This window comes from Macrotis lagotis, chromosome 8 (genome assembly GCF_037893015.1).
Source record: "Macrotis lagotis isolate mMagLag1 chromosome 8, bilby.v1.9.chrom.fasta, whole genome shotgun sequence".
In the NCBI taxonomy this organism is placed as follows: domain Eukaryota; kingdom Metazoa; phylum Chordata; class Mammalia; order Peramelemorphia; family Peramelidae; genus Macrotis; species Macrotis lagotis.
Genome location: NC_133665.1, coordinates 13,613,264 through 13,638,344, shown reverse-complemented (window position 1 = coordinate 13,638,344; position 25,081 = coordinate 13,613,264). Strand labels below are relative to the sequence as shown.

At 36.1% G+C, this 25,081-nt stretch overlaps 1 protein-coding gene across 8 annotated transcripts in view; it reads right to left on the bottom strand.

The window, feature by feature from the left end:
• The window catches only part of CLEC16A (C-type lectin domain containing 16A), a 254,369-nt gene that overhangs the window by 132,627 nt on the left and 96,661 nt on the right, over positions 1-25,081 (bottom strand). For all 8 annotated transcript variants that reach the window (XM_074196407.1, XM_074196403.1, XM_074196405.1 and 5 more), the window contains 4 exons: positions 16,178-16,287; positions 15,847-15,891; positions 7,728-7,778; positions 2,690-2,818 (listed from right to left, as the gene is read on the bottom strand). In XM_074196407.1, the coding sequence (XP_074052508.1) occupies positions 2,690-2,818; positions 7,728-7,778; positions 15,847-15,891; positions 16,178-16,287 (335 nt within the window). The remainder of the gene's footprint in view (positions 1-2,689; positions 2,819-7,727; positions 7,779-15,846; positions 15,892-16,177; positions 16,288-25,081) is intronic.

The following is a 25,081-nucleotide window of genomic DNA, read 5'->3' as shown; positions in this document are numbered from 1 at the left end:
CCCCAAAGCTTAGGGTAATGCTTAATATTAATGGAAGAGCACCACTCTCAGAAAGAAATTTATGAGTATACAAAAGAAAGAGGAACTTAAGAAACTTATAACTGTCTAGAACTCTCAAGTATATTTTAGAACAGGATAACAGGAGGTACTTAGATATTAGCTAACTCCAGTCTATTTTCCAGACTATCTGAGAAATCCCATCTTTTTCTCCTTCCTACTTTCCATCTTCAATGCCCTCCAATGCTGGAGTTGTCTCAATTCCCATGTGGGTTCTGATACAAAAACCTATTTAAAAAACCCAACTGCTTCTTTTCACAAATAGTTAAATACACTGTGGTCATTTAGTAATTGACCAAGTGATAAAGCAGAATAGCAGACTCCTAAATTTTATGTTAATATTTTGCTTTGTGAATGAATGAAAAGGCATTTGTTAAATCATTTACTATATTATATAAGTGCTTGATTATAAAATCAACACCTCTGGCTCACAGTCTTATGAGGGGGTACCACATAAAGAAGAGGTCACTGCAGAGCAGAGAACAAAGCTCTGTGGTCCTTAGGGTACATCAGCAGATCAGATGAAAATGCCAGGGGTCCTTTAAGGTATTATAGCAGGACAAATAGGAAAGCCTTTATAGGATGGAAGGTGCTGTGTCAAGGCAGAAAAGAATGCCCAATATCTTGCCAGAAGGAGTGCAATGGTGTGAAAAGCTATATCTGCTCTGGGTGGACACAATGAAGGGGCCTGGCCCTTCCTATAGGAAAGTACTGGCAGGAATCTGATGGAGAAAGGTTCCAATAAGGGGTCTATTCCACTTGTGTCCTCCAGTTAAGGATCTTATTAAATAAAGGATGTTTGGGCAAGTGTTGAGGAGAAACTTGTTAAAAATAAACTAAAAGGAGGTTTCAAAGAGTTTAACTCAGAGTAGCAATCCTAAATGTCCATGATTTCCTGAACCACTCTGGTCAAAAACAGTAATGATACTACACCAATTAACTTTTTGTAAAGGCAATAATATTTCCCAATTACTTCCCTGGCAGCTGGATGTTAAGGAAAACAACCAAGTTAAAAGTAAATCCCTCCCTCCTCTCCAATTTCATTAAAATATTTAGTGAGTAAAAAAAGAAAAATCAGTATAGTAGATCAGAAGCAGTCATTCAATGCCAGATAGATTTTTGTCTCACCTAAACTGAAATCTGATTGAAACGAAATAAACTCTACCAGGTAATTTTTTTTCATACATTGCAGACCTCTAAAGGGCTCATTCAAAGTAGATGAAAGAGACCTACCCAGGGGCAGAAGTTCATAAAATGGCTGAATCTTCTGTTAAGATCTGTGGGTTTGGGGGTAGCTAGGTGGTATAGTGGCTAGAGCAATGGCTCTGGAGTCAGGAGGACTTGAGTTCAAATTCAACTTCAGACACTTAATAACTGCCTAGCTGTGTGACCTTGGGCAAGTCATTTAACCCCACTGTCTTAAATAAATTAAAAAAAGAAAAAGAGATTTGTGGGTTTGACTAGACAATAATGAAGAAAGCTATAGCAAGAAAGATGTTTTTAATATTACTTCCACATTTTACTGAAGGAGAAGATAATAAAATTATAGGAATAAGGAAAATGAGGAAATATTTTGGTCCACACAATGAAAAAGAAATAATGAGGATAGCAACAGATTTATTCTGTTGAATTCTTAGGGAAAGGCTATTACCTTTTTAGAAAACATTAAGTAAACCAATGGCTCTTTGGTTATACATATGGATTAAGTTAAAAGAAACATACATCCTGATGATAGATGCTTATTCAATGAATTTCTCTAAAATATCCATTAATATTAATTGCCTCCATGGAATGATTTTCTAGGAAAAGATTTGAGTGCTTTCTAAGAAAAGAAACCATGATATTACAAAGTAAGATAAAATATTATGAACAGTGCAGAGGCAGTTTCCTAAACCAAATGCTTTAGAATAAGTGCTGATAAGGAAAGAACACTTTACAGAGTGTTCTAGGAATTAATCTACTTTCTTACACATTTTCTCCTGCAGATAAACATGAATCACAATGACATATGACTGTGCTTAAACCAAGACAAAATATATTTCTTATCAACAAATCATCAAAGAATATGGGAGTTTATTTAGGCTTCATCTGACACTGGTATTCATCTTCTCCTTATTCCACACAATGCTTAGGTTCTCTGCACTTTATTTTAGATCAGTCAAGTCAACTCTTCTTTTAATTAATACTCAGTGCCAAAGAAAATGAATTCAAATCTTAATTTAATTTAATCATTCTACAGAAAGCTGAGATTGTCAATGGGGAATTTGTGGTGTCTTTTCATAGTATCACAACAAATGTTAGGGAAAAGGAAAGAACAAGCAATTTAATTATTAAGCACCTACTATATTCCTGATACTGTGCTAAGTGCTCTACAATATCTGATTCTCACATTAACCCAAGAGTTAGGTAATTAGAATCCCCATTTCACAAGTGAAGAAACTGAAGACTAACTGACTAGCCCATGGTCATACAGTTAACAAGTATCTGAGGTTGGATTTAAACTCAGATCTTCCTAAGCATCCTATCCATAGCAATATCTAGCTGTCTAGACTAAAATTTACTATAACTACCTTATATTCAAAAGTTATTCTGTATAATTGAAGTTTGGGGAGAAAAATTAAGGTATACTTACTCTACGGGTTCTTTCCACATCACCACATGGCAATCGCTTTACAAAGTCAATCCCAGTTAGAGGTGTTCCAGTTGGAGGTAGCAAGATAGAGGCATCCATCATTAAATATTCCACATTCATGGGTTTAATCTATTAAAGAGAAATTCAAGTTAAAACATGAAAGTAGGAAGCTGCTTGGCATATTATGCATGTCTTACTATATTAAACAATACAAATCAAGATTAAAACTAATATTAAACCAAAATTCAATAAATATGATGCCTTGATCCAACTCAATAAAGAGTAGGTTATTCAAAAAAAAGTTCCTTGTGTTAAATTCAACTGCAAAGATAATCTATCAGTTATTTGCCATCTTTTCAATAAAGAGTATGCTATTAAAAAAAGTTCCTTGTGTTATATTCAATTGCAAAGACAATCTATTGGTTATTTGTCTCTACAGTCAGAAAAAAGTTTCATCTTCTCCAGAAGCTTACCCTTTCCTCCCATGACTCCTAACCTAAACTGGTCTTTTCCTTCTTTCTATCAAAGCTGTTCCTCCATCTTTGACAACAATTTGAACCATCTAAATTCATGGCTTTCTCTTAGCACCATACACTTAAGTGTTTAATTTTTCCATGTGTGTGCTACCCAAAAAGACTCTAGGTTACTTAAGGGTAGGTTCAATTAAAAAAATAATGCAGCAACACTTAAGTTTATTCAGCATTGTTAAGAGCCTAACAGATTCCACATAAGTGAATGTTTTTGATGGAAATTTATGTAAATTGTACTGTATATTCCTTGCCTTCCTATAAGCAAATGCTACAAAGCATCATTTAAATTTTGATGATGTGAAGGTTATCATTCTGAAACCTGTTACTATAAACTGTGTAGAAATACAGTTTTTAATTTTTTGCTTGAATCTTCCCTAAATATCAGAATGTCAGCTATTCTTTTTTCTGCTGTCACTGCCTGCCTCTAGAAAATAAGGTGTGCCTTTCCTTGTCTTTCCTTTCCCATATCCTTCTCATTCCACTCTATCCTAATTAATTGGGTATTGCCTCAGTCAAACTGAGAGTTGTTAAAGACCTAGCCTAAAAAGACCAAAGTCTCCTATGGCATCCAGAGACCATCTCCAGTCATCTTGATCTATATCTTGCTACTGGACCCAGATGGCTCCAGAAGACAGAGTGAGGCTAACAACTCTGTACAGTCCTCTCTCACTTAAATCTAATTCATTACCTTCCTGATATCTTTGAGAATGAAGGACAAACAACAATAGCATTTATCCATAGACTGGAAAAACTAGATATGCAAGCTCACCAAGAATTATATAGTCATCAAGAGTTTTGCATTCTAAATGACAAGGTTCTTGAGTGATGGGACTTTGGGGTAATAATTTTGGAATACAGTGGAGCCTTGAGTCAGGAAGACATTTTCAAATTCAGTCTCAAATAGTTTCAAGCTCTGTAATACTAGGCAATGTACTTAACTTCTACTATATACCCTCCCAAGATTGTAGTAAGGATCAATGGGATCACAGTTTTCAGATTCAACCCTCCATTTTTTGCCTCCCAAACTTCCAGGTGAGAGTTTCCTTTGGGGTTCAAAATTACCACAAGGCTAACTACTAAAAAATTGTGGGTCAGATTAAAAATTTCAATCTGAAACACATTTGATTAAGTGGTTTTTTTGGGGTTTTTTTTTTTTGCAAGGCAAATCAGGTTAAGTGGCTTGCCCAAGGCCACACAGCTAGGTAATTATAAGTATCTGAGACTGGATTTGAACCCAGGTACTCCTGACTCCAAAGCCAATGCTTTATCCACTACTCCACCTAGCCGCCCCTGGTTAAGTGTTTAATAGTTTGTGAGACAATGAGTTACATAAGGAGATACAAGATATAAGGAGTTCCTAACTGGCCAGCTTCATGGAGAATTGGGAATCTGAAGGGGAGGTGTTATTTATATGCATGCACACCTACACATTATATTAAATGGATTATAACAGATGAATATTCAAGATGACTCAGTTGAAGAGTTAGTAGTCCTGTTTGGCTAGAAGGTATGGTGAATGAAGAATAATATGATACAGGGCACATCAGGCAGGTGAAGTCAGACTGCAAATAATTCCAAATGACCAACTGTAGTCTCTATTCTGTCATATAGGCAATGAGAAGTTGCTGTAGGGGTTTAGTTTTGAATTAAAAGTAAATCAGGGGGCAGCTAGGTGGCACAGTGGATATAGCACTGACCCTATAGCCAGGAGGACCTGAGTTCAAATCCGGCCTCAGACACTTAATTGACTAGTTGTGTGACCTTGGGCAAGTCACTTATCCCCACTGCCTCAAATAAAAATAAAAAAGTAAGAAAAAAAAGTAAACCAGACCTTACAGATATGGGTTTTCACTTCAACAACAGTGATCATATATATATGCTTACTGAGTAACTTGTTTAGGTCCTCCCCTAAATTTCCTGGTATGCTAGAGACCTCCCTCAACTTCTTTTTACATTACAAGGATACCTACTACTGGCTATCCTTTTCTGTGGTTTAATCATGCTAAAGAGGTGACCCTTGTTTCCAAGAGTTATGCTAGAAGAATGAAGGCTTTGAGTGCAGTGCTAATATAAGACTACTTCTGCTTTCCAAAAATCAACTTAGTCAAGAATGGAAAAACTCATCACCAGTAGGCTGAGCATTCAGTGATGAATTTTCTAGTCAGAATAACCCAGGAAACAGAAATATAAAATAGCTCAAAGTATGAAGATCAATGTGGAGACTGTAAAATAAAATGGATGGAGGCATAGAAACCATTTCAAAGATTATCACAATATCATAGAAGAGAAAAAATAAAGGCTTGATTTACGGTTAGAAACAGTGGTAGACAAAGCAGAGAAGGGGTAGATTCAAGAGATACTTTGGAAAGATCTTACTTTTTCCCCACTCCAACATGTGAAGTAGCCAGTCATTTATCAGATTTTATGAATTTTGCCTCCAAAGTTTTGAGTCAGGTAATGGAAAGAAATAATAACAAAAGAAATATGGAAGTAAGGAGAGAAGATAAGTTCAGTAAGACCATGAGTTTGAGGAGCTAGCAGGACATTCAGGTGGATATATCTAGCACACACATAAAAATGTAGGACAGGAGCTCAGGAAACTCATAAAGACTGACTATATAGCTATGAGAGTCATCTTTTTTTATATATAAATATTTTATTTGTTTTCCAATTATATGCAGTAGTAGTTTCTACCTATCTTTTTTTTTTTAAGGTTTGAATTTTACAGTTCCCCACCTTCCCCCTTTCCTCCCCCACAGAAGGCAATTTGATAATTTTTACATTGTTTCCATGGTATGCATTGATCAAAATTGGATATGTTGAGAGAAAAAAACATATCTTTGAGAAAGAAATAAAATTATGTAGTACATAAAACAAGTTCTTTAAAAATTGAAGGTAATAATCTTTGGTCTCTGTTTAAACTCCACAGTTCTTTCTCTGGATACAGATGGTATTCTCCATTAGAGATACCCTAAAATTGTCCCTGATTATTGCATTTATGGAATGAGCAAGTCTATTAAGATAGATCAACACTGTGTTGCTGTTAGGGTATGCAATGTTCTTCTAATTCTGCTCATCTTGGAGAGTCATCTTTCAAAGGCTATATTTCCACTACATACTCCAAAGTACTTATCACTAATTTGAACAAACAGTAGGTATTCAACAAATATTTGATTGTTGTAGGAAGGACTGAAGTCAATTGTAATACATATAAGAACAGATAACCCATAATTACAGAAGCAAATAAATGATCATCAGACGAATAACCTCAAGTTTTCAAAAAGTAAAACTGATTGGTAGAATTTTATTAGAGAAGGGACTGTCATAGGGTAAGATAAAATGTCAAATATTCACTAAACACACTTCACTTTGATTGTCAGGATATAAGAGTAAAATTCCTCTAAGGTATTAGAAGGAACAATGAACTGATGTGGCCATCAATGAAAACTATGAACAGAAATACACAAACAATATACAACGCTATTAAGATGACATGAAATGAGTTTGGCTTCTCCAGAGCTGTTCATGGAAGGCATTGTAGAAAATGAGCTATATTAATTTACACTTTTTCTTAAGATAACTCCATTAAAAAATATGAGGCAGTAACCAAAATTGCTCCAGAGGAATTTTTTAATAATGATATAGTAATAACATAGTTAATACAGCTGATTGAAACAGAATGTTTTTGGAGCTTAAAGAATACCTTAGAAGAACAAGACCAGATAGCAATACAAAGCAATAGGGTCCTTTATTTGGTATGTGATGTGACTTAGTGGAAACACTGAAGGGGATAAGGCACGTGGGGGCAAGAATTTGTAAGGGTAGGAGATAGGTCAGAGTTAGTAATGAGATAAGTAAGCTATATCCAGAATCTAGAGGGTACTGCCCAATTCCCACACCAGTCTTGGCATATTACACAAACTCTTAACCATTTTTTCTCTTATCACTTCTAAGTACTGGGGAAGGTCAGAGATTTTGAAGAGAAGCAGATGTTTTCTAGGGAAGGTTTCTCGCAAGAACATGTTTTTCACCTTTAATGTGACAGGATAAGTAGTGTCATTTGTACCATTCAATGATATTTCAAATTAGAAGTTTCATAATTTCAAGACTAGTGGATAAGGGAGGTAGTGTCAAGAAGCAGAAGGACATGTATCTAGTGGTAGTCCCCAAAACCATCATACCCTTAGCATGTTTGGAAAAAATGTATTTATTTATTGTGGGCATTTCCAACAGTCCTACTTGCAAAAACCTACTCTCAGTAATAGGATAAAATCTGCAACATCAGTAGCACCAGGAATAAATGATAAGGAGGTAAATTAAATTTCCTAAAGGATTAATAAAAAAAGAATTAAACTTCTCTACTAATCTATAACATAATGTAAAAAAGTATAATTTAAACAAAGTTCTCTTTTTTGTTGCACAACTACTAAACTTTAAAGGAAATCAACCAGTATTCTAACATATGTGTATTTCTTTATACAATTGGTTATTTTTAACTAGTCACTTACTGTCATGCTCCTATATTCATCTTCAAACATATCCAAAAAAATTTCTTCTCCCTTAAAAGAAAAAGGGCAAGATTGCTCATTTTTTTCCATAAACAAGAAAAGTATTATAAACTCTAGTTCATGGCTGTTAAGCCATCTGTTTTTCATTTCCAAGTTCTCGTAAATCATCAGGAACTAAAATACACACACACACACACACACACACACACACACACACACACACACACAATCAAATGATATATGAAACCTCACATTCACCAGTCAACAATTTTTAAAATCCTTAAAGCCAAACTACAACAGAAATGAAGTATTTATATTAATTACTCTAAGGTGATAGTATTGCACTATCTTTTATATGCTTTTACATTGATGTGGGAAAAGTGGAAAGGGAAAGGGAAACAGTGTTAAATTCTTTCTTTTGTGTAAGTGGTTAGTAGAAAAATAAATACAAATAATTCAAATAAAGTTAATATTAAAATGTTTTCAAAATATACTGATTCTAAAATTTGCCAAATTAAACATAGTAAATTCATGTTTATTCATAATGGTTGAGGAATGGCACATTTTGGTTAACTGAAAGTTACAATTTGACCACATATGGTTTACCAATCCTTAAAGAATTCTAATATGATCCTAAAATGATAAACATTATTTTAGATTTTGCTTAGTTCTAAATCTTTCTTAAGATGATTCAGAAGGCACTTTGGAATTTTGTACTTTTTTTTTTTTTAGGTTTTTGCAAGGCAAATGGGGTTAAGTGGCTTGCCCAAGGCCACACAGCTAGGTAATTATTAAGTGTCTGAGACCAGATTTGAACCCAGGTACTCCTGACTCCAAGGCCAGTGCTTTATCCACTACGCCACCTAGCCGCCCCATGAATTTTGTACTTCTTCAAGGCCATCATTCTGAATAGAAATTCCCAGTGTTAGACTTTTTAACTACAAAAGGGTTAGAATACAGTGATCATGTGCTCTGATATAATATACTGTCTTCATTGCCTTTTGGAAAAAAAAATCAAATAAGTTGGATGGGACCTCAGAGGCAATCTAATACATCAAAAATTCTCTGGTCTCAGTAGTTTGCCTGAAGAACTCTAATGAAGGAGAATTTATTACTTCCCCAAGCAGCATATTCCACTTTTGGATAACTATTAATTGTTAGAAGTTTTCCTGATATTAAGTCATATTTGTCTCTTAACAATTTCCAACCATCTCTCCTACTTCTGCCTGGTGAGGCAGGATAAACCATTTTCCATATGCCTTAAATACCTGCAGGTAATTATGGTGTCTATGTTTTCTCTTCATGAAAAAATACTAGCTCTTTACAATCATGATTTCCTTTTCCAGAGGTTCAATGATCACTCCTTTACAATTAACCATCAAAAACTCTACAAGGAATCATGTCAATGTCAATATTTTTAAGACTTAATTCTCTTAATATTTAAAAAAAAGAATCAGGCATTTGGTGCTGTCTTTCCTGTTCATCATGACCTTTCAAGAATCACTGGCAGTAGATCAACAATCATATTTCCACTGTTTTAAGTTCTCTAAGATACTGATGGCTTGAACACAGTAACAGTAATTATTTTTTATTTTTATTTATTGATTTATTTTTGAGGTTTTTTGCAAGGCAAATGTGGTTAAGTGACTTGCCCAAGATCACACAGCTAGGTAATTATTAAGTGTCTGAGGCCGGATTTGAACTCAGGTACTCCTGAATCCAGAGCTGGTGCTCTATCCACTGTGATACCTAGCTGTCCTGACAGTAAAGGTAATTAGATTCTCATTTATTCTCTCTCTCTCTCTCTCTCTCTCTCATCCATCCATCCATCTCCTAGAACTGAGTGCTATCTTGACACTGGGTCATAATGACAGGGAGAGTGAGGCAACTCTACCTCACCTACATCCAATTTACAAAAGCATCAAAAGATATCCTTCAAACTTAATGACATCATTTTGTAACCAAGCTTTTGATTTGGCTTTCATGATTTTTCTGCATCCTCCCAATTTTTCCTCCACCTCCCTTAATTGCTTTTCAATGTCTTTTTTGAGCTCATCCATAATCTGAGCCCATTTTCTATTTTTCTTGGAGGTTTTGGATATGGAAACTTTGATTTTGTCATCATCTGAGTATGTGTTTTGATCGTCCGTGGGACTAAAGTAATTCTCTATGGTCAGATTCTTCTTTTTCTGTTGTTTACTCATTTCCTCATCCCAAGACTAATTTACAGCACTTCCAAGAATTTGGGTTTTTTTTTGGGGGGGGGCACCCCACTGGGACCTTTATTCTTCCAAGGTCTTATGCTCTCTTGCCTGTGCTTCGATATGTAGATGGTCCCTGTACTTCCCTCTGCCCTGGGGCTATAAGGAGGGATCCAGCTATCTTAGTATGGAAGTCCAAACTGCAACCTGGATCTGAGTGTAGGCTCACAGCTGAGTCCTACCCCAGGGAAAGCAGAGGAATCTCTGCAGACTTCCTTAACTGTCTCTGGGGGTGCTGGCTGCTTTCTCCGGATTCTCGCTGCAGATTCTGCTGCCATAATCTTTGCTCCACACTCACCCAGGTGCAGGAGAGTTCTCTCCTCGCCCCTTCAAGCTGTTGCAGGTGATCTCTGGGCTGGGCTGCACAGGGGCTTTTTTTCCAACCCCCAGTCCTGGTGAAACACACCTTTCCTGTGGAACTTCTAAGTTATCTTGGACTGGGAAAATGTATCACTCAGTCTTTCTGTGGGTTCTGCTCCTCTAAATTTTGGCTAGAGCCATCCTTTGTTTTTTGGGGATTTGGGGGTTGGAGTTCTTGGGAATGCTGCCCTTGGTGGCCATCTTGACTCCACCCCTCCAACTCTGTTTTTTTTAAGGAGTTATTATTTTCTATGGATTTTTGTATCTCTTACCATTTTATTTTTTCTATTTTTTTAAGATTTTATCTTTTTCAGTTTTGGGGTTTTTTTTGGTTCCTTCTTTAGCAAACTGTGACACTTGATGAGCTGTGACACTTGCATCACTCTTTCTTTTTTGCTCTACCTCTCTTATTTGCATTCTGAAATCCCTTTTGAGATTTTTCTAGGAATTCTTTTTCAGTCTAAGACCAAATCACATTCTTTTTAAGGCTTTGGATGTAACACTTTGACTTCGTTGTCTTATTCTGAGTTTGTTTTGCTCTTCCCCGTCAGATTCTTCTTTTTATGATGTTTGCTTATTTTTCTAGTCTACTGCTTCACTTTTGACTTTACATTAAAGTCGGGGTTTGCTCCATCCCAAGCTTCTAGTTTTTCAGTTGCTGCTTTCAGAATATGGTTGATTATCGAAGAAGGCCAAAATGACATCGTGTTAGAGACAAGTTATAGTGTGTCTTTGACTGAACTGAACAATACAATCTCAGAATGTTCTACCACAGGTCAAGCACAAATAGTCCATGTGAATACCTGGGGTGAGTTCTTTAAGCTTGTTTATCTCATGTTTCCTCTGAGCTGCTTCAAGTCTGTCTTGCTTATAGAGCACAGAACTCTCTCTGATAAGGGCATACTATGCTGGTCAGTCTTGTGCCAGTGTAGCATGCCCTTATCAGAGAGAGAGTTCATTCAATTCCAAAGTTCTTAAGAGAGACTTTCAGAGTGTCCTTGTATAATCTTTTCTTATCGCTTTGAGCATTTGGCCTGTGTGAATTTCCATGAAATAGTTTTTTGGCAAGTATGTTTGGTTTTTGAGCAATATGACAGCCTATTGAAGTTGCCCTCTCTGTTTACTATGTTTGAATGCTTGTCAGTTTAGTTTAAGAACCTTGTTGCCTGATATTTTATGCTGACAGGAAATCTTCAAAGTTGTCTTAAGACTATTTAAATGGAAGCAATTCAATTTCTGGTGTGGCACTGGTAGACTTTCCAGGTTTCACAGGCAGAGAACAATGAATTAACACAACTGCTCTATAGATCTTCAGTTTGGTAATCAGTCTCACACCTCTACTCTCCCACACTTGCTTTTGGTGTTTCTGAAACATTGAGCTAGCTCTGGCAATATAAGTATTATCAATGTATACCTCCCTGGAAAATATACTGGCAAGATAAGTGAACTTATCCAGTTTTCAAAATTTCTATATTTGCTATAACCAATGGATCCACAAATGGATGGTGTGGTGCTACCTGATGGAATGTGTTTTCATGGTGTTTATTGTTAGACCAAAATTACCACAAGCAGCAGAGAATCAATTCATACATTGTGCATCTCAATTTCAGAGGCTACGCTGAGTGCACAGTCATTTGCAAACAGAAAAAAATGCACCAACATTTCCTCCACTTTGGTCTTGTCTCATAGACTTTTCAAGTTGAAGAATTTACCATCTTGATGCAGTGTTCATCCTTGGTGAATGCATTGGATAATGTGTCTGAAAATATCATGCTAAAAAGCAGGAGAGAAAGGACATAGCCTTGTTTCACTCCAATGGTGACCTGGAAATCATGAGAGTGATTGTCCACTATCCAGAACCTGGGCAAGCATGCTATCAGTAAACTGATATACAATACTGATGAACTTCTCCGAACAGCCAAATTTTGACATAATTTTCCATAAGTGTTCCCAAGGTATCAAAGACCTTGGTCAGATCTACAAATGTATGTAGATCTCTGTTCTACGCTCCTGGCATTTTTCCTGGAGTTGTTGGGCAACAAACACCATATCAACTGTTCCTTGATCCTTTCTGAAGGTACACCTCAGTAAGGTGACCATCTTTACCATCAGGGAAGGATTGGTCTATTAAGAAGGACAATGGGAAGAATCTTTCCAGCAATGACCAATAGGAAAATATCCCTGTGATTATCACAGGATAAGCTATTTCTTGAACTTTATATAGATGGACAATGGAAGTATCCTTGAAACTCCTGGGCTTTCTCATGCCACATAACCTGGAAAATTTCAGTCAGCTTTTGTATGATCAATGGAACCCCCATCTTGAAAATCTCAGCTGGAATAGAATTAGCACCAGATGTTTTGCCACATGAAAGGAGCATGATGACATTCAAAACCTCTTCTTCAGTTGTAACTTCAGCTAGGGACAGAATGACTTCAACTTGAAATAGTCATTGGTTTCTGTATTGTTCCAAGATAGTCTGACAAGAACAATATGGAAGTGTTCAACCATCTCTTTAGGATCATGTCCCTACAATCAATGTGGCTCTATCACCACTGAATAGCTGAGATGTACCATATTATGTTTGACCTATAATTAACTTTCAGGGCATCATAACAGTGCTTTGGATTATTACTATCAATATAAAACTGAATTCTATCAGCCTTCTTACTGAGTCAAGAATCCTGCATCTCTCTAAGTTTCATGTATACTTTACTTTGCTGAAATTAAATGCTACCTTCTTAGAAATAAATGAAATTTCCTCCTAGTAAACTATATGGAGTTCTCATGTTTCATTTAGCAACTTTTCTATTTCCCCATCATTTTCATCAAACTAGTCTTCATGCTTGTGATTATCTGATCCAGATGAACAAATGCAAAGCTATACATCAAATATATGAAAGCTGCCCATTCCTTTTCTGCTCCACTGTTGCCTATTGTGTGTGTGGGCTCAACTTTCCCTCCAAGTTAGTAACAAACTGTTCTTGTTTAGAGAAGCAGCATTTTAATTTCTTGAAATTAATTTTCCTTATTGTCATTTTGCCTTGAGGCTGCTTTGGTTGAAAGTGAATATTTAGCTTGGACAGGATGAGTCTATGATCAGTCCAGCATTCTGTACCACATATTACCCTTATCACTCTCACATCTTGTTTGTCTCTTCTCCTAAAAATCATTTAGTCTATTAGATGCCAATATTTGCTACAAGGGTGCATCCAAGTAGTTTTACTGAATTTAGATAAACGGAAGATAGTGATTGTGATGAAAAGATCACGAGATGCATAAGTCTTCAGTATTAAGTGACCATTGCTCTTGCTGTTTCCAATTCCATTACTCTTGAGGACTCTGCCATTTCTTGGAATCTGAGCTTACTCTAGCATGAAAGTCACCCTGAATTACAAGCTTTTCCTCTTTAGGTACATTGATGATAAGGGTCTCCATATTTTCATAAAATTTTTCTTTGATGTCATCAGGGTTCATCATGGTAGGAGTATAGGCACTGATGATAGTGGTATAGTGCTTTTCTGCAAATGGCAATCACATTGTCATGAGCCTGTCCTTCATTCTTTTTGGTAGGCATACAAGTTTGCTGACCAGATTAGCTTTTGATCACAAAACCTTCGCTTACCAGCCTTGTTATACTCAAGAGCATTTTGGATGTGATACCTGCTGAGTTCCCTCATAACAAGAGTTATTTGTCTTTCAGGTATATTGGAACTTGTGTTGTCTATGAGTGTGCACACATTCCATGCACCAATGGTGAGTGCCACATGAAAGGAGCATAATGACATTTAAAACCTCTTCTTCAGTTGGAACTTCAGCTAGAAACAGATTGACTTCAACTTGAGGTAAATGGTCTGAACAAGATTTTGCCTTGATTGAAGATGCCCTCTTAAGAACAGTATGGAAGTGTTCAATCCATCTCTCTAGGATCACAGCCCTAGATGTGTTTGTACACTTTATTTTTGACCACAGGGTTGGATCCTTGCCGGCTGCAGTAATTAGGCAGGATTGGATAAGCAGAAAAATTTTTAGGGTATCTTTTCTATCCCCTTCATCACACCAGGAGCTAAGCAGTGCTATCTTTAAAAGGATGCTCAGATACCCAGGGGATTGCCAAATGCCACTGCTTCTTTCAATGAGAAAATGATCCTAAGGTCTGGGCTGCCTATGTGCAGGATTCTGACTACAGTTTCCAATATATCCTCACCACTGTTTCATCATTACAGGACTTTAATATAGGGAAAAATGGCAAAATGGTATGGGTGATGTCTTTTGATTTGTAGGAAAACTGGATTTAAGTAAGGCAGAGTTGTATGAAGTCATCACCCTCATTCTTTCTTCTAAAGTCATCACAATCCAGTGGCAAGACAAAATAAAAGCAACTGGTGATGCAATGGTTGACCTAGGTATCTTCAATGTCTATACAAGCTCTAAGTACTCCACAGCATCTGCTTCAGTTGCCTTCACTTTCACTGGAATTAATTTTTCTCATCTGCCCATTTCAACAGGGAAAGTCTTCACATGCTTGGGACAGAAACCCCACTAACTCATCAAAGGATGAGACTCTCTCAGTTATCCTCAACCTACTTTAGCCCATCTGCATAAACAGTTTACTGGCACTGTACAGGCTTTACAGTAGCTTCTTGGAGCCACAGATGAGTTAGGTAGCTCAGGTGGACATCAACAGTGGAAAGCGTCCCTGAAAAGGGTTTCACAGTTCTTCAACCAGAGGTACTAGTCTTCTTTGAATACATCCTACACCCAGTCACTTGAGATGTCTCAGTTTTCAGTTCTTCAAAGATGATATACTCTAAGAAGAGATATGGCCACTGTTCTCCCAGATAGTGCTCTGGTCTATGAAGGACCACAAACATTTTTTTTCACCCTGAAACTGTGACCAGGGTTCTTGCTCCCCTGTGATAAGACTCCAGTGTGCTAGTGTTCCTCCTTGTGCTGGAACTGTAACTGAGAACCAAGCATGGGCAATGCTACAGAATTCTGAACATAGGAACAGCAAAAAGTCTTCTGTAATCTTCTTCTGACCAACTATCTAATCATTCCCATACCTTTGCCTGCCCCTTATTATCTGTGGGTTAAGAGTTTCAGAAGCTGATGCTGCCAATTCAGTTGCTGCCCAAGGTCTGCAGCTGGCTTGACAAAACCTAGTCTGTGCTCCACCCTCATCTCAGTAAATCAGACCTTTCTTGTTAATTTCCTAAACTGTCTTAGACTGGAAAATTGTTTTACTCCATCCTTTTGTTGGTTCTGCTGCTACAGATCTCATGTGGAGATGGATTTTACAGTTACTTGGAGGGAAGTTTGGGAGGGCTCAGGAAGTTCATTAACTTACCTGGCTATCTTGGTTCCACCTTTTCTGGATCATTCTTCATATTTCTTTTACTTGAAAATTACTGCATAAGTTTAAATGAGGAATCAATGGAGTGTTATATATTTATCTATATGTATATATATATATATAATATACATATATATTTACCTTATAAAAATGCCTCACAAGGTGAACACTTTCCTCTCTTGCACCCTATAAAAGAAAGAAAAAACACAGAAGAATAAACTCTTATATGGGAAAGAGCTCAGAAAATTGATTTAAAAATCTTAAAAAACATAGGAATCAAATAATTGCAGAAAAAAATACTAGTATCTAATTATGAGATTTTTTTTTCCATTTAGATTCAGGAAAGAACATATATTTCCCTGAGATCAGGAATTTAAAATCCTGCCTTTCCTTGTTAACATTATCCACTGAATGAGGTGGGTAACAATGTTGGTAGGAAGTTATCCCTCTATGGAAGAAGAAAGAGTCTTACCTCAAGGCAGGCAAGGTGAACATCTTTTATAATGCTGCCGTTGTTTGTCATGACTTGCTGTTTTAATAACAAGCAGCTAAGTTCCAAAGTGGCCAGTCTGATTTTTCCATCTATAGAAAATAAGAGATAACTTGGTAAATAGCGTCAAAGCCTAAGCTCAGCTGAACATAAGATCATTTCTTTTCCATAAAGATCTTAATTGTGTAATGTACTTTTTTCCTTTTTTCTCTTCATTTTCCCTCAGTTACATGCAAAAAACACTCTTCAACATTCATTCTTAAAACCTTGAGTTCCAAATTCTCTCCCTTTCTCCTACTCCACTCCCTGTCATTGAGAAAGCAAATTATTTGATATGTTAAAATGTATAGTCATAAGAATTACCATAATAATAGTCATGTTGTGAAAGTAAACATAACACCCCCCAAAGATACCCCAAGAAAAATTTTTAAAAAACTGAATTCAGGCACCATCAGCTCTGTTTTTGGGATGGAAAATTCTTCAGAGTTCTCTTGGGTCATAGCATTACTAACAAAAGAAAAGTCATTCACAGCTGATCCTACAACATTGCTCTTATTTTGTATAGAGCACACCTCACATTGCATCTACTCATGCAAGTTTCTTACTGAGTGTCCTGTTCATAATTTCTTCTTTTCTTTTTTTTAAATTTATTTTTATTAAAGATATTATTTGAGTTTTATATTTTCCCCCCAATCTTGCTTCCCTTCCCCCTCCCCCCCACAGAATGCACTCTGTCAGTCTTTACTTTGTTTCCATGATGTACCTTGATCCAAATTGGGGTGTGATGAAAGAGAAATCATATCCTTAAAGAGAAGTCTAAGAGGTAACAAGATCAGACAATAAGATATATGTTTTTTCCTAAATTAAAGGGAATAGTCCTTGAACTTTGTTCAAACTCCACAGCTCCTTAACTGGATACAGATGGCACTCTCCTTTGCAGACAGCCCCAAATTGCTCCCGATTGTTGCACTGATGGAATGAGCAAGTCCTTCAAGGTTGATCATAACTCCCATGTTGCTGTTAGGGTGTACAGTGTTTTTCTGGTTCTGCTCATCTCACTCAGCATCAGTTCATGCAAATCCCTCCAGTTTTCCCTGAAATCCTGTCCCTCCTGGTTTCTAATAGAACAATAGTGTTCCATGACATACACATACCACAGTTTGCTAAGCCATTCCCCAATTGAAGGACATTTACTTGATTTCCAATTCTTTGCCACCACAAACAGGGCTACTATAAATATTTTTGTACAAGTAATGTTTTTACCCTTTTTCCTCATCTCTTCAGGGTATAGACCCAATAGTGGTATTGCTGGGTCAAAGGGTATGCACATTTTTGTTGCCCTTTGGGCATAGTTCCAAATAGCTCTCCAGAAGGGTTGGATGAGTTCACAGCTCCACCAACAGTGTAATAGTGTCCCAGATTTCCCACATCCCTTCCAACAATGGTCATTATCCTTCCTGGTCATACTGGCCAATCTGAGAGGTGTGAGGTGGTACCTCAGAGAAGCTTTAATTTGCATTTCTCTAATAATTAATGATTTAGAAGATTTTTTCATAGGGCTATGGATTACTTTGATCTCCTCATCTGTAAATTGCCTTTGCATATCCTTTGACCATTTGTCAATTGGGGAATGGCTTTTTGTTTTAAAAATGTCTCAGTTCTCTGTATATTTTAGAAATGAGTCCTTTGTCAGAATCATTAGTTGTAAAGATTGTTTCCCAATTTACTACATTTCTTTTGATCTTGGTTACATTGGTTTCATCTGTGCAAAAGCTTTTTAATTTAATGTAATTGAAATCATCTAATTGGTTTTTGGTGATATTCTCCAACTCTTCCTTAGTCATAAACTGTTTCCCTTTCCATAGATCTGACAGGTAGACTAGTCCTTGATCTTCTAATTTGCTTATAGTATTGTTTTTTATGACTATGTCCTGTAACCATTTGGATCTTATCTTGGTAAAGGGTGTGAGGTGTTGGTCTAATCTAAGTTTCTTCCATACTAACTTCCAATTTTCCCAGCAATTTTTATCAAAGAGGGAGTTTTTATCCCAATGGCCTGACTCTTTGGGTTTATCAAACAGCAGATTACTATAATCATCTCCTGCTTTTACACCTAGTCTATTCCACTGGTCCACCACTCTATTTCTTAGCCAATACCAAACAGTTTTCATGACTGATGCTTTATAATATAATTTTAGATCGGGTAGGGCTAAGCCACCTTCTTTTGCACTTTTTTTTTCATCAAGCTCCTGGCAATTCTTGACTTTTTATTTCTCCATATGAATTTACTTACAATTTTTTCTAACTCGTTAGTAATTTTTTGGAATTTTCATTGGTAGGGCACTAAACAGATAGTTTAGTTTTGGTACAATTGTCATTTTTATTATATTAGCTCTACCTATCCATGAGCAGTTGATATTTGCCCAGTTATTTAAATCTGATTTAATTTGTGTGAGAAGTGTTTTATAATTGTTTTCAAAAAAGATTCTGAGTCTGTCTTGGCAAATAGATTCCCAAATATTTTATATTGTCTGAGGTTACTTTGAATGGGATTTCTCTTTCTAGCTCTTCCTGCTGTATCTTGCTAGACATATATAGAAAAGTTGAGGATTTATGAGGGTTTATTTTATAACCTGCAACTTTGCTAAAATTGCTAATTGTTTCCAGTAGTTTTTTAGATGATTTCTTGGGATTTTCTAGGTAGAGCATCATGTCATCTGCAAAGAGTGAGAGTTTTGTCTCTTCCTTCCCAATTTTAATTCCTTTCTTTTTCTTCTCTAATTGCTGATGCTAACATTTCTAATACAATATTGAATAGTAGTGGTGATAATGGGCACCCTTGTTTCACCCCTGATCTTATTGAGAATGCCTCTAGCCTCTCCCCATTGAGTATAATGCTTGTTGATGGTTTCAGATAGATACTGCTAATTATTTTAAGGAACAGTCCATTTATTCCTATACTCTCTAGTGTTTTTAATAGGAATGGATGCTGTATTTTGTCAAAAGCTTTTTCAGCATCTATTGATATGATCATATGATTTCTGATAGGTTTGTTGTTGATATAATTAAGTATACTAACAATTTTCCTAATATTGAACCAACCCTGCATTCCTGGAATAAATCCTACTTGATCATAATGTATTATCCTAGTGATGACTTATAATCACTTTGCTTTTATTTAGGATTTTTGCGTCTATATTCATCAGGGAGACAGGTCTATAATTTTCTTTCTCTGTTTTAACTCTTCCTGGTTTAGTTAACAGTACCATATTGGTTTCATAGAAAGAGTTAGGCAGAGTTCTATCTTCCCCTATTTTTCCTAAGAGTTTATATAGGATTGGGACCGATTGTTCCTTAAATGTTTAGTAGAATTCACTTGTGAATCCATCAGGCCCTGGAGATTTTTTTTTTTTAGGGAGTTCAGTAATGGCTTTGTTGAATTTCTTTTTCTGAGATAGGGTTGTTTAGGTATTTAATCTCTCCTTCATTTAACCTGGGCAACTTATATTTTTGTAAATATTCATCCATTTCACTTAGATTATCATATTTATTGGCATAGATTTGGGCAAAATAATTTCAAATTTTACTTTAATTTCTTCCTCATTGGTGGTGAGTTCACCTTTTTCATTTATGATACTGGCTATTTGGTTTTCTTCTTTCTTTTTTTAAATCAAATTGACCAGAGGTTTATCAATTTTATTGGTTTTTTCATAATACCAACTTTTGGTTTTATTTATTAATTCAATAGTTTTTTGCTTTCAATTTTATTAATTCTCCTTTAATTTTTAGAATTTCTAATTTGGTACTTAATTGGGGATTTTTGATTTGTTCTTTCTCTAATTTTTTTAGTTGCATATTTAGTTCATTGATTTCCTCTTTCTCCAATTTATTCATATAAGCATTTAGAGCTACAATATATCCCCTGAGAGTTGCTTTGAATGGATCCCATAGGTTTTGGTATGTTGTTTCATTATTATCATTATCTATGATAAAATGGTTAATTCTATAATTTGTTTTTTGGTCCACTCATTTTTTAAAATGAGGTTATTCAGTTTCCAATATGTTCTGGGTCTATATCTCCTGTTCATTATTTCTTATAATAAATAGTACTTCATTTTAATCATACACCACAATTTTTCAGTCATTCTCCAACTAATGGGCATCTCCTCAATTTCCAGTTCCTTGACACCTGAAAAGGGCTGCTATAAATATACTTACATATATAGGTCCTTTTCCTTTCTGTTTTTAACTCTTCAGGAACATAGACCTGGAAGTGGCATTGCTAGATCAAAGGGTAGGCATGGTTTTATAGTCCTTTGGGCATAGTTCCAAATTGCTCTATAGAATTGTTGGTTCTATAACTCCTCCAAAAATGTATTCATTTTTCCTTTATCACCTCTAACATTTCTCATTTTCTCTTTCTATCCTGAGTCAATTCAATAGGTATAATACTTCAGAATTGTTCTAACCCATATTTCTTCTGTCAATATTGAGATAGGACATTTAAAAAAAAATAAGTGAAATAGATAGCATTGCCAGCCTCATCTGAAACCTATTCAAATCTTCTGATTATTTATTAATTGGGGAATGGTTCATTATTTTTTCTAAACTTGACTGTATATAGAAATGAGGTCTTTATCAGAAACTTGTTTCAATATTTTTCCCCCCGCAGTTGCTATTGCTAATGATATTTCCTTCTGTCCTTTTCCCCAACTCCCATTTATTCTATTCTCTCTCTCCTCACCCATTCTCTTCTCAAGTGTTTAGCATCTGACTATCCCCTCCCTCAACTTCCCTCCCTTATATCACCTACCCACCACCACCACTCCCACCCCCTTTCTCCCATCCCTTTCCTCTCCTACTTTCCTCTTGGATAAGACAGATTTCTTTACCCAACTGAGTGTGCATATTATTCCCTCTCTGCATCAATTTCAATGAAAGTGTCACTTACTCCTCCTCTTCCATTCCACTGCAAAATTTTTTTCTTGCCTCTTTTATGTGAAATAACTTATCTCATTCTACCTATTTCCTTTTCTCCCAGTATTCTCTCTCCCATTAACTCCATTTTTTTCTTTTTTTAGTTTTTGCAAGGCAGTGGGGCTAAATGGCTTGTCCAAGGCCACACAGCTAGGTAATTACTAAGTGTCTGAGGCCAGATTTGAACTCAGGTACTCCTGACTCCAGGGCCAGTGCTCTATCCACTGCGCCACCTAGTCACCTGTAACTTCCATCTTTTTAATATATTATTCTTTCAAATTCAATTTCCACCTATGCCCTATCTATATATCTTCTCTAATTGCCCTAATAAATGAGTTCATTTGAGTTGTCAATAACTATAGGAATACAAGCAGTTCAACATCAAGTCCCTTACGATTTGGCTTAGCTGTTAACTTTTTTGTGTTTCCCTTGAGTCTTTGAAGATCTATTCAGCTCAGTTGTTTCATCAGGGAAGTTTGAAAATTCATTATTTCATTGAATATCCATTTTCAATTTTGCTGGGGAATTGATTCTTGGTTATAATCCAAGTTCTTTTGTCTTCTGGAAAATCATAATCCAAGCTCTACAATCCCTTAATGTAGAAGCTGCTAAATCTTGTGTCAGCCTAACTGTAATTCCATATTTGAATTGTTTCTTTCTGGTTATTTGTAATATTTCCTCCTTGATCTGAAATTAGGCTACAAAATTCCTAGCAATTTCCATTCTTTCATGAGGTGATTAGTAGTTTCTTTCAATTTCTATTTTACCCTCTGCTTCCGTAGGATCAGGGCAATTTTCCTCAATTATTATTATTTTTTTTTTTGCAAGGCAAACGGGGTTAAGTGGCTTGCCCAAGGCTGCACAGCTAGGTAATTATTAAGTGTCTGAGACTGGATTTGAACCCAGGTATTCCTGACTCCAGGGCCGGTGCTTTATCCACTGTGCCACCTAGATGCCCCAAAATAGACCCCTTTTTTTTTTTAGTTTTTTGCTAGGCAATGGGGTTAAAGTGGCTTGCCCGAGGCCACACAGCTAGGTAATTATTGTCTGAGGCCGGATTTGAACCCAGGTATTCCTGACTCCAGGGCCAGTGCTCTATCCACTGTGCCACCTAGCTGTCCCTATGCTGACTTGATTTTCATGATTTTCCTGCATTCCTCTCATTTCTCTTCAAAATTTTTCCTCAACCTCCTTTACCTGATTTTCAAAATTCTTTTTGAGGTCTTCTATAGCCTGAGCCTAATTCATATTTTTCGTGGAGACTTTGGATATAGAAGCCTTGACTTTGCTACCTTTTTCTGAGTGTGTAATTTGATTTCCAATTTTTTTTTCTTCTGTTGCTTGGTCATTTCCCTAGTCAGTAACTTGATTTTAACTCTTTATTAGGGTGGGGCTCTGCTTCCAGGAGGGAGGATACACTGTTCCAAACAAACAAGATACTTCTGTTTTCAGAGATACTTCTAGGGACCTACAAATTTTCAATGTTTCCAAGGTCTAAAAAGGGTAGGTTATGACTACTTTCTTTGTCTGTGCTCTGGTCTGAGTGACCAGAAGCACTAATTTCTGCCCTGGAACTGTGAGGGGAGCCCCTGCTCTGCTACAGCAGTAAGCCCTGTTGTGCTTCTGCTCCTCTTCCTGGGACCAGGGACCCAGACTGAAACTAAACTAAACTAAAAAGTTTGTTCTCCCCATCCATGCAATGATCCAGCAACACTAGAGTTTCTCACACACAAATCTCTTCTCTTCTCTTCAAGTCTCCTCTCTGTACCTTTGACACTGGCTGAATAAACCCTATGCCAGGAATGCTCTCCCTCTTTACCTTTACTTCTTGGTTTCTCTGGCTTACTTCGTGACTTTAATTCCCACCTTTCACAGGAAGCCTTTTACCAGCTCCTAATTTTACTTAAGATACCTCTAAGATTGCTTACCACCTTCTTTGTATATATCCTCTATTTATATCTAGTTATTAACATTTTTGTCTCCCCCTTAGATTTTGAAGTCCTTGAGGTTAAGTTGTAGAAAGATTATAAAGACTGCTGTTCTTTGTATCCTCAATGATTACGTCAGGGCCTGGTCAATGTAAGCTCTTAATAAGTATATGTTGACTGATTTGGGCCACTAAGAGAAACAGTCCTACCCCAAGGCATGAGCTCCTTTTCCACTAATAAATTATGGATCTGTAAATTACAACTCTGGACAAATTCAAAAAGAGTACCATGTTCCTCCACTGAGGGCTATAAAGCATAAGTCCTCTAGGATATTTCAAACCAAACATGAAAATGGCTATGATTAGAACAAAATATTTACGATTGGACTATGAAGCACTTTGCTCTTCCACATTGTCACTATTATGATTGGTAATAAGTTATTTCTTATTCCCAATTTTAAAGTTTTCATTAAATATATAATTGCAAACAGTGTGGTTTCCCTTGGTGCTACAATTGGTCTCATTTAACATTTTTTGCAAATTTTTTAGGAGAGCGTACTCAGTGAAATTGTCCAAGTTTATAGTTGGCTTGAAGATCTTCCAAATTGTCAAATGTCAATAGGAATAGTTTAAAGAGAAAGTTGGGAAAGAAGTTTTTACAGCTAGCATTTTTGATAAAGAACTCATTTCTAAAATATATAGAGAACTGAGTCAAATTCATAAGACTACAAAAGTCATTCCCCAATTGATAACTGTTCATAGGATATGAAAAGGGAGTTTTCAAATTAAGAAATCAAAGCTATCTACAGTTATGAAAATATCATTTTTAATTGGAAAAATGTAAATTAAAACAACTCTGATACACTCACACCTATCAGATTGGTCATATGACAAAAAAGGAAAATATCAATGTTGGAGGGAATGTGCATTGTTGGTGGAATTATGAACTGATCCAAGCATTCTGGAGAGCAATCTGAAACTATGTCCAAAAGGCAATAAAACTGTGCATACCCTTTGATTCAATAATGCCATTAACTAGGGTCTATATGCCAGAGAGATCAGAAAAAGGGGGAAGGACACAAATGTACAAATATATTCATAGCAGCTCTTTTTATAGTGGCAAAGACTGAAATTTGAGGGGATGGCCATCAACTGGAGAATGGCTGAACAAACTGTGGTATATAAATAAGATGGAGTACTACTGTACTACTGTTCAAGAAAAAATCATGAACAGACAGACTTCATAGAAAGACTTACATGAAATTGATGCTGAGTGAAGTGAGCAGAACAGGAAAATATTGTACACATTAACAGCAACACTGGGTAATGATTAACTATCCTCAGCAGTACAATGATTTAAGGCAATTTTAAATGGCTTGTGATGGAAAATACCATCCACATCCAGAAAAAGAATGATGGAACCTGAATATAAACCAAAACCTACTATTTTCCATTTAAAAATTCTGTTTTATGCACTGATTTTCTCTCCCATGGTTTTTTCCCTTTACCACCCTTGTTTTTCCAAGTCTGAAAAACGATTCCTCATAAGCAGACCCGAACTCAAGTAGTCAGTGGCTACAAGAAAAATCTATAAGGTTTTCTGAATGAGAGAAATAATGGTAACTGAGATTTAATTTGGGCAGTATAAGGTAATGTGTCAGATTAAAAAAAAACTTGAAGCTATTTTTATGAAAATATAATTTAAAAAACTTGAAGTTATTTTTATGAAATTATAAACTCAGGTCAATTAAATTGGAAAAAGACTTAGGAGTCAGTAGGAAAAAATCACATAATTTTGTTGATGTAAGAGATTTCAGAAATAAACCAATCATCTTTTTCATTTTTACAGATGATGAAACTGAAATTTAGAGAAGTAGTGACTAACAAGGGTCAAGAAAATAAATTGATCCCAAAGCCAAGGTCAAAATCCTGCTCTCTTGTTACTATTCCAATCTATCTCATTGAATCTTGCCACACAGCAG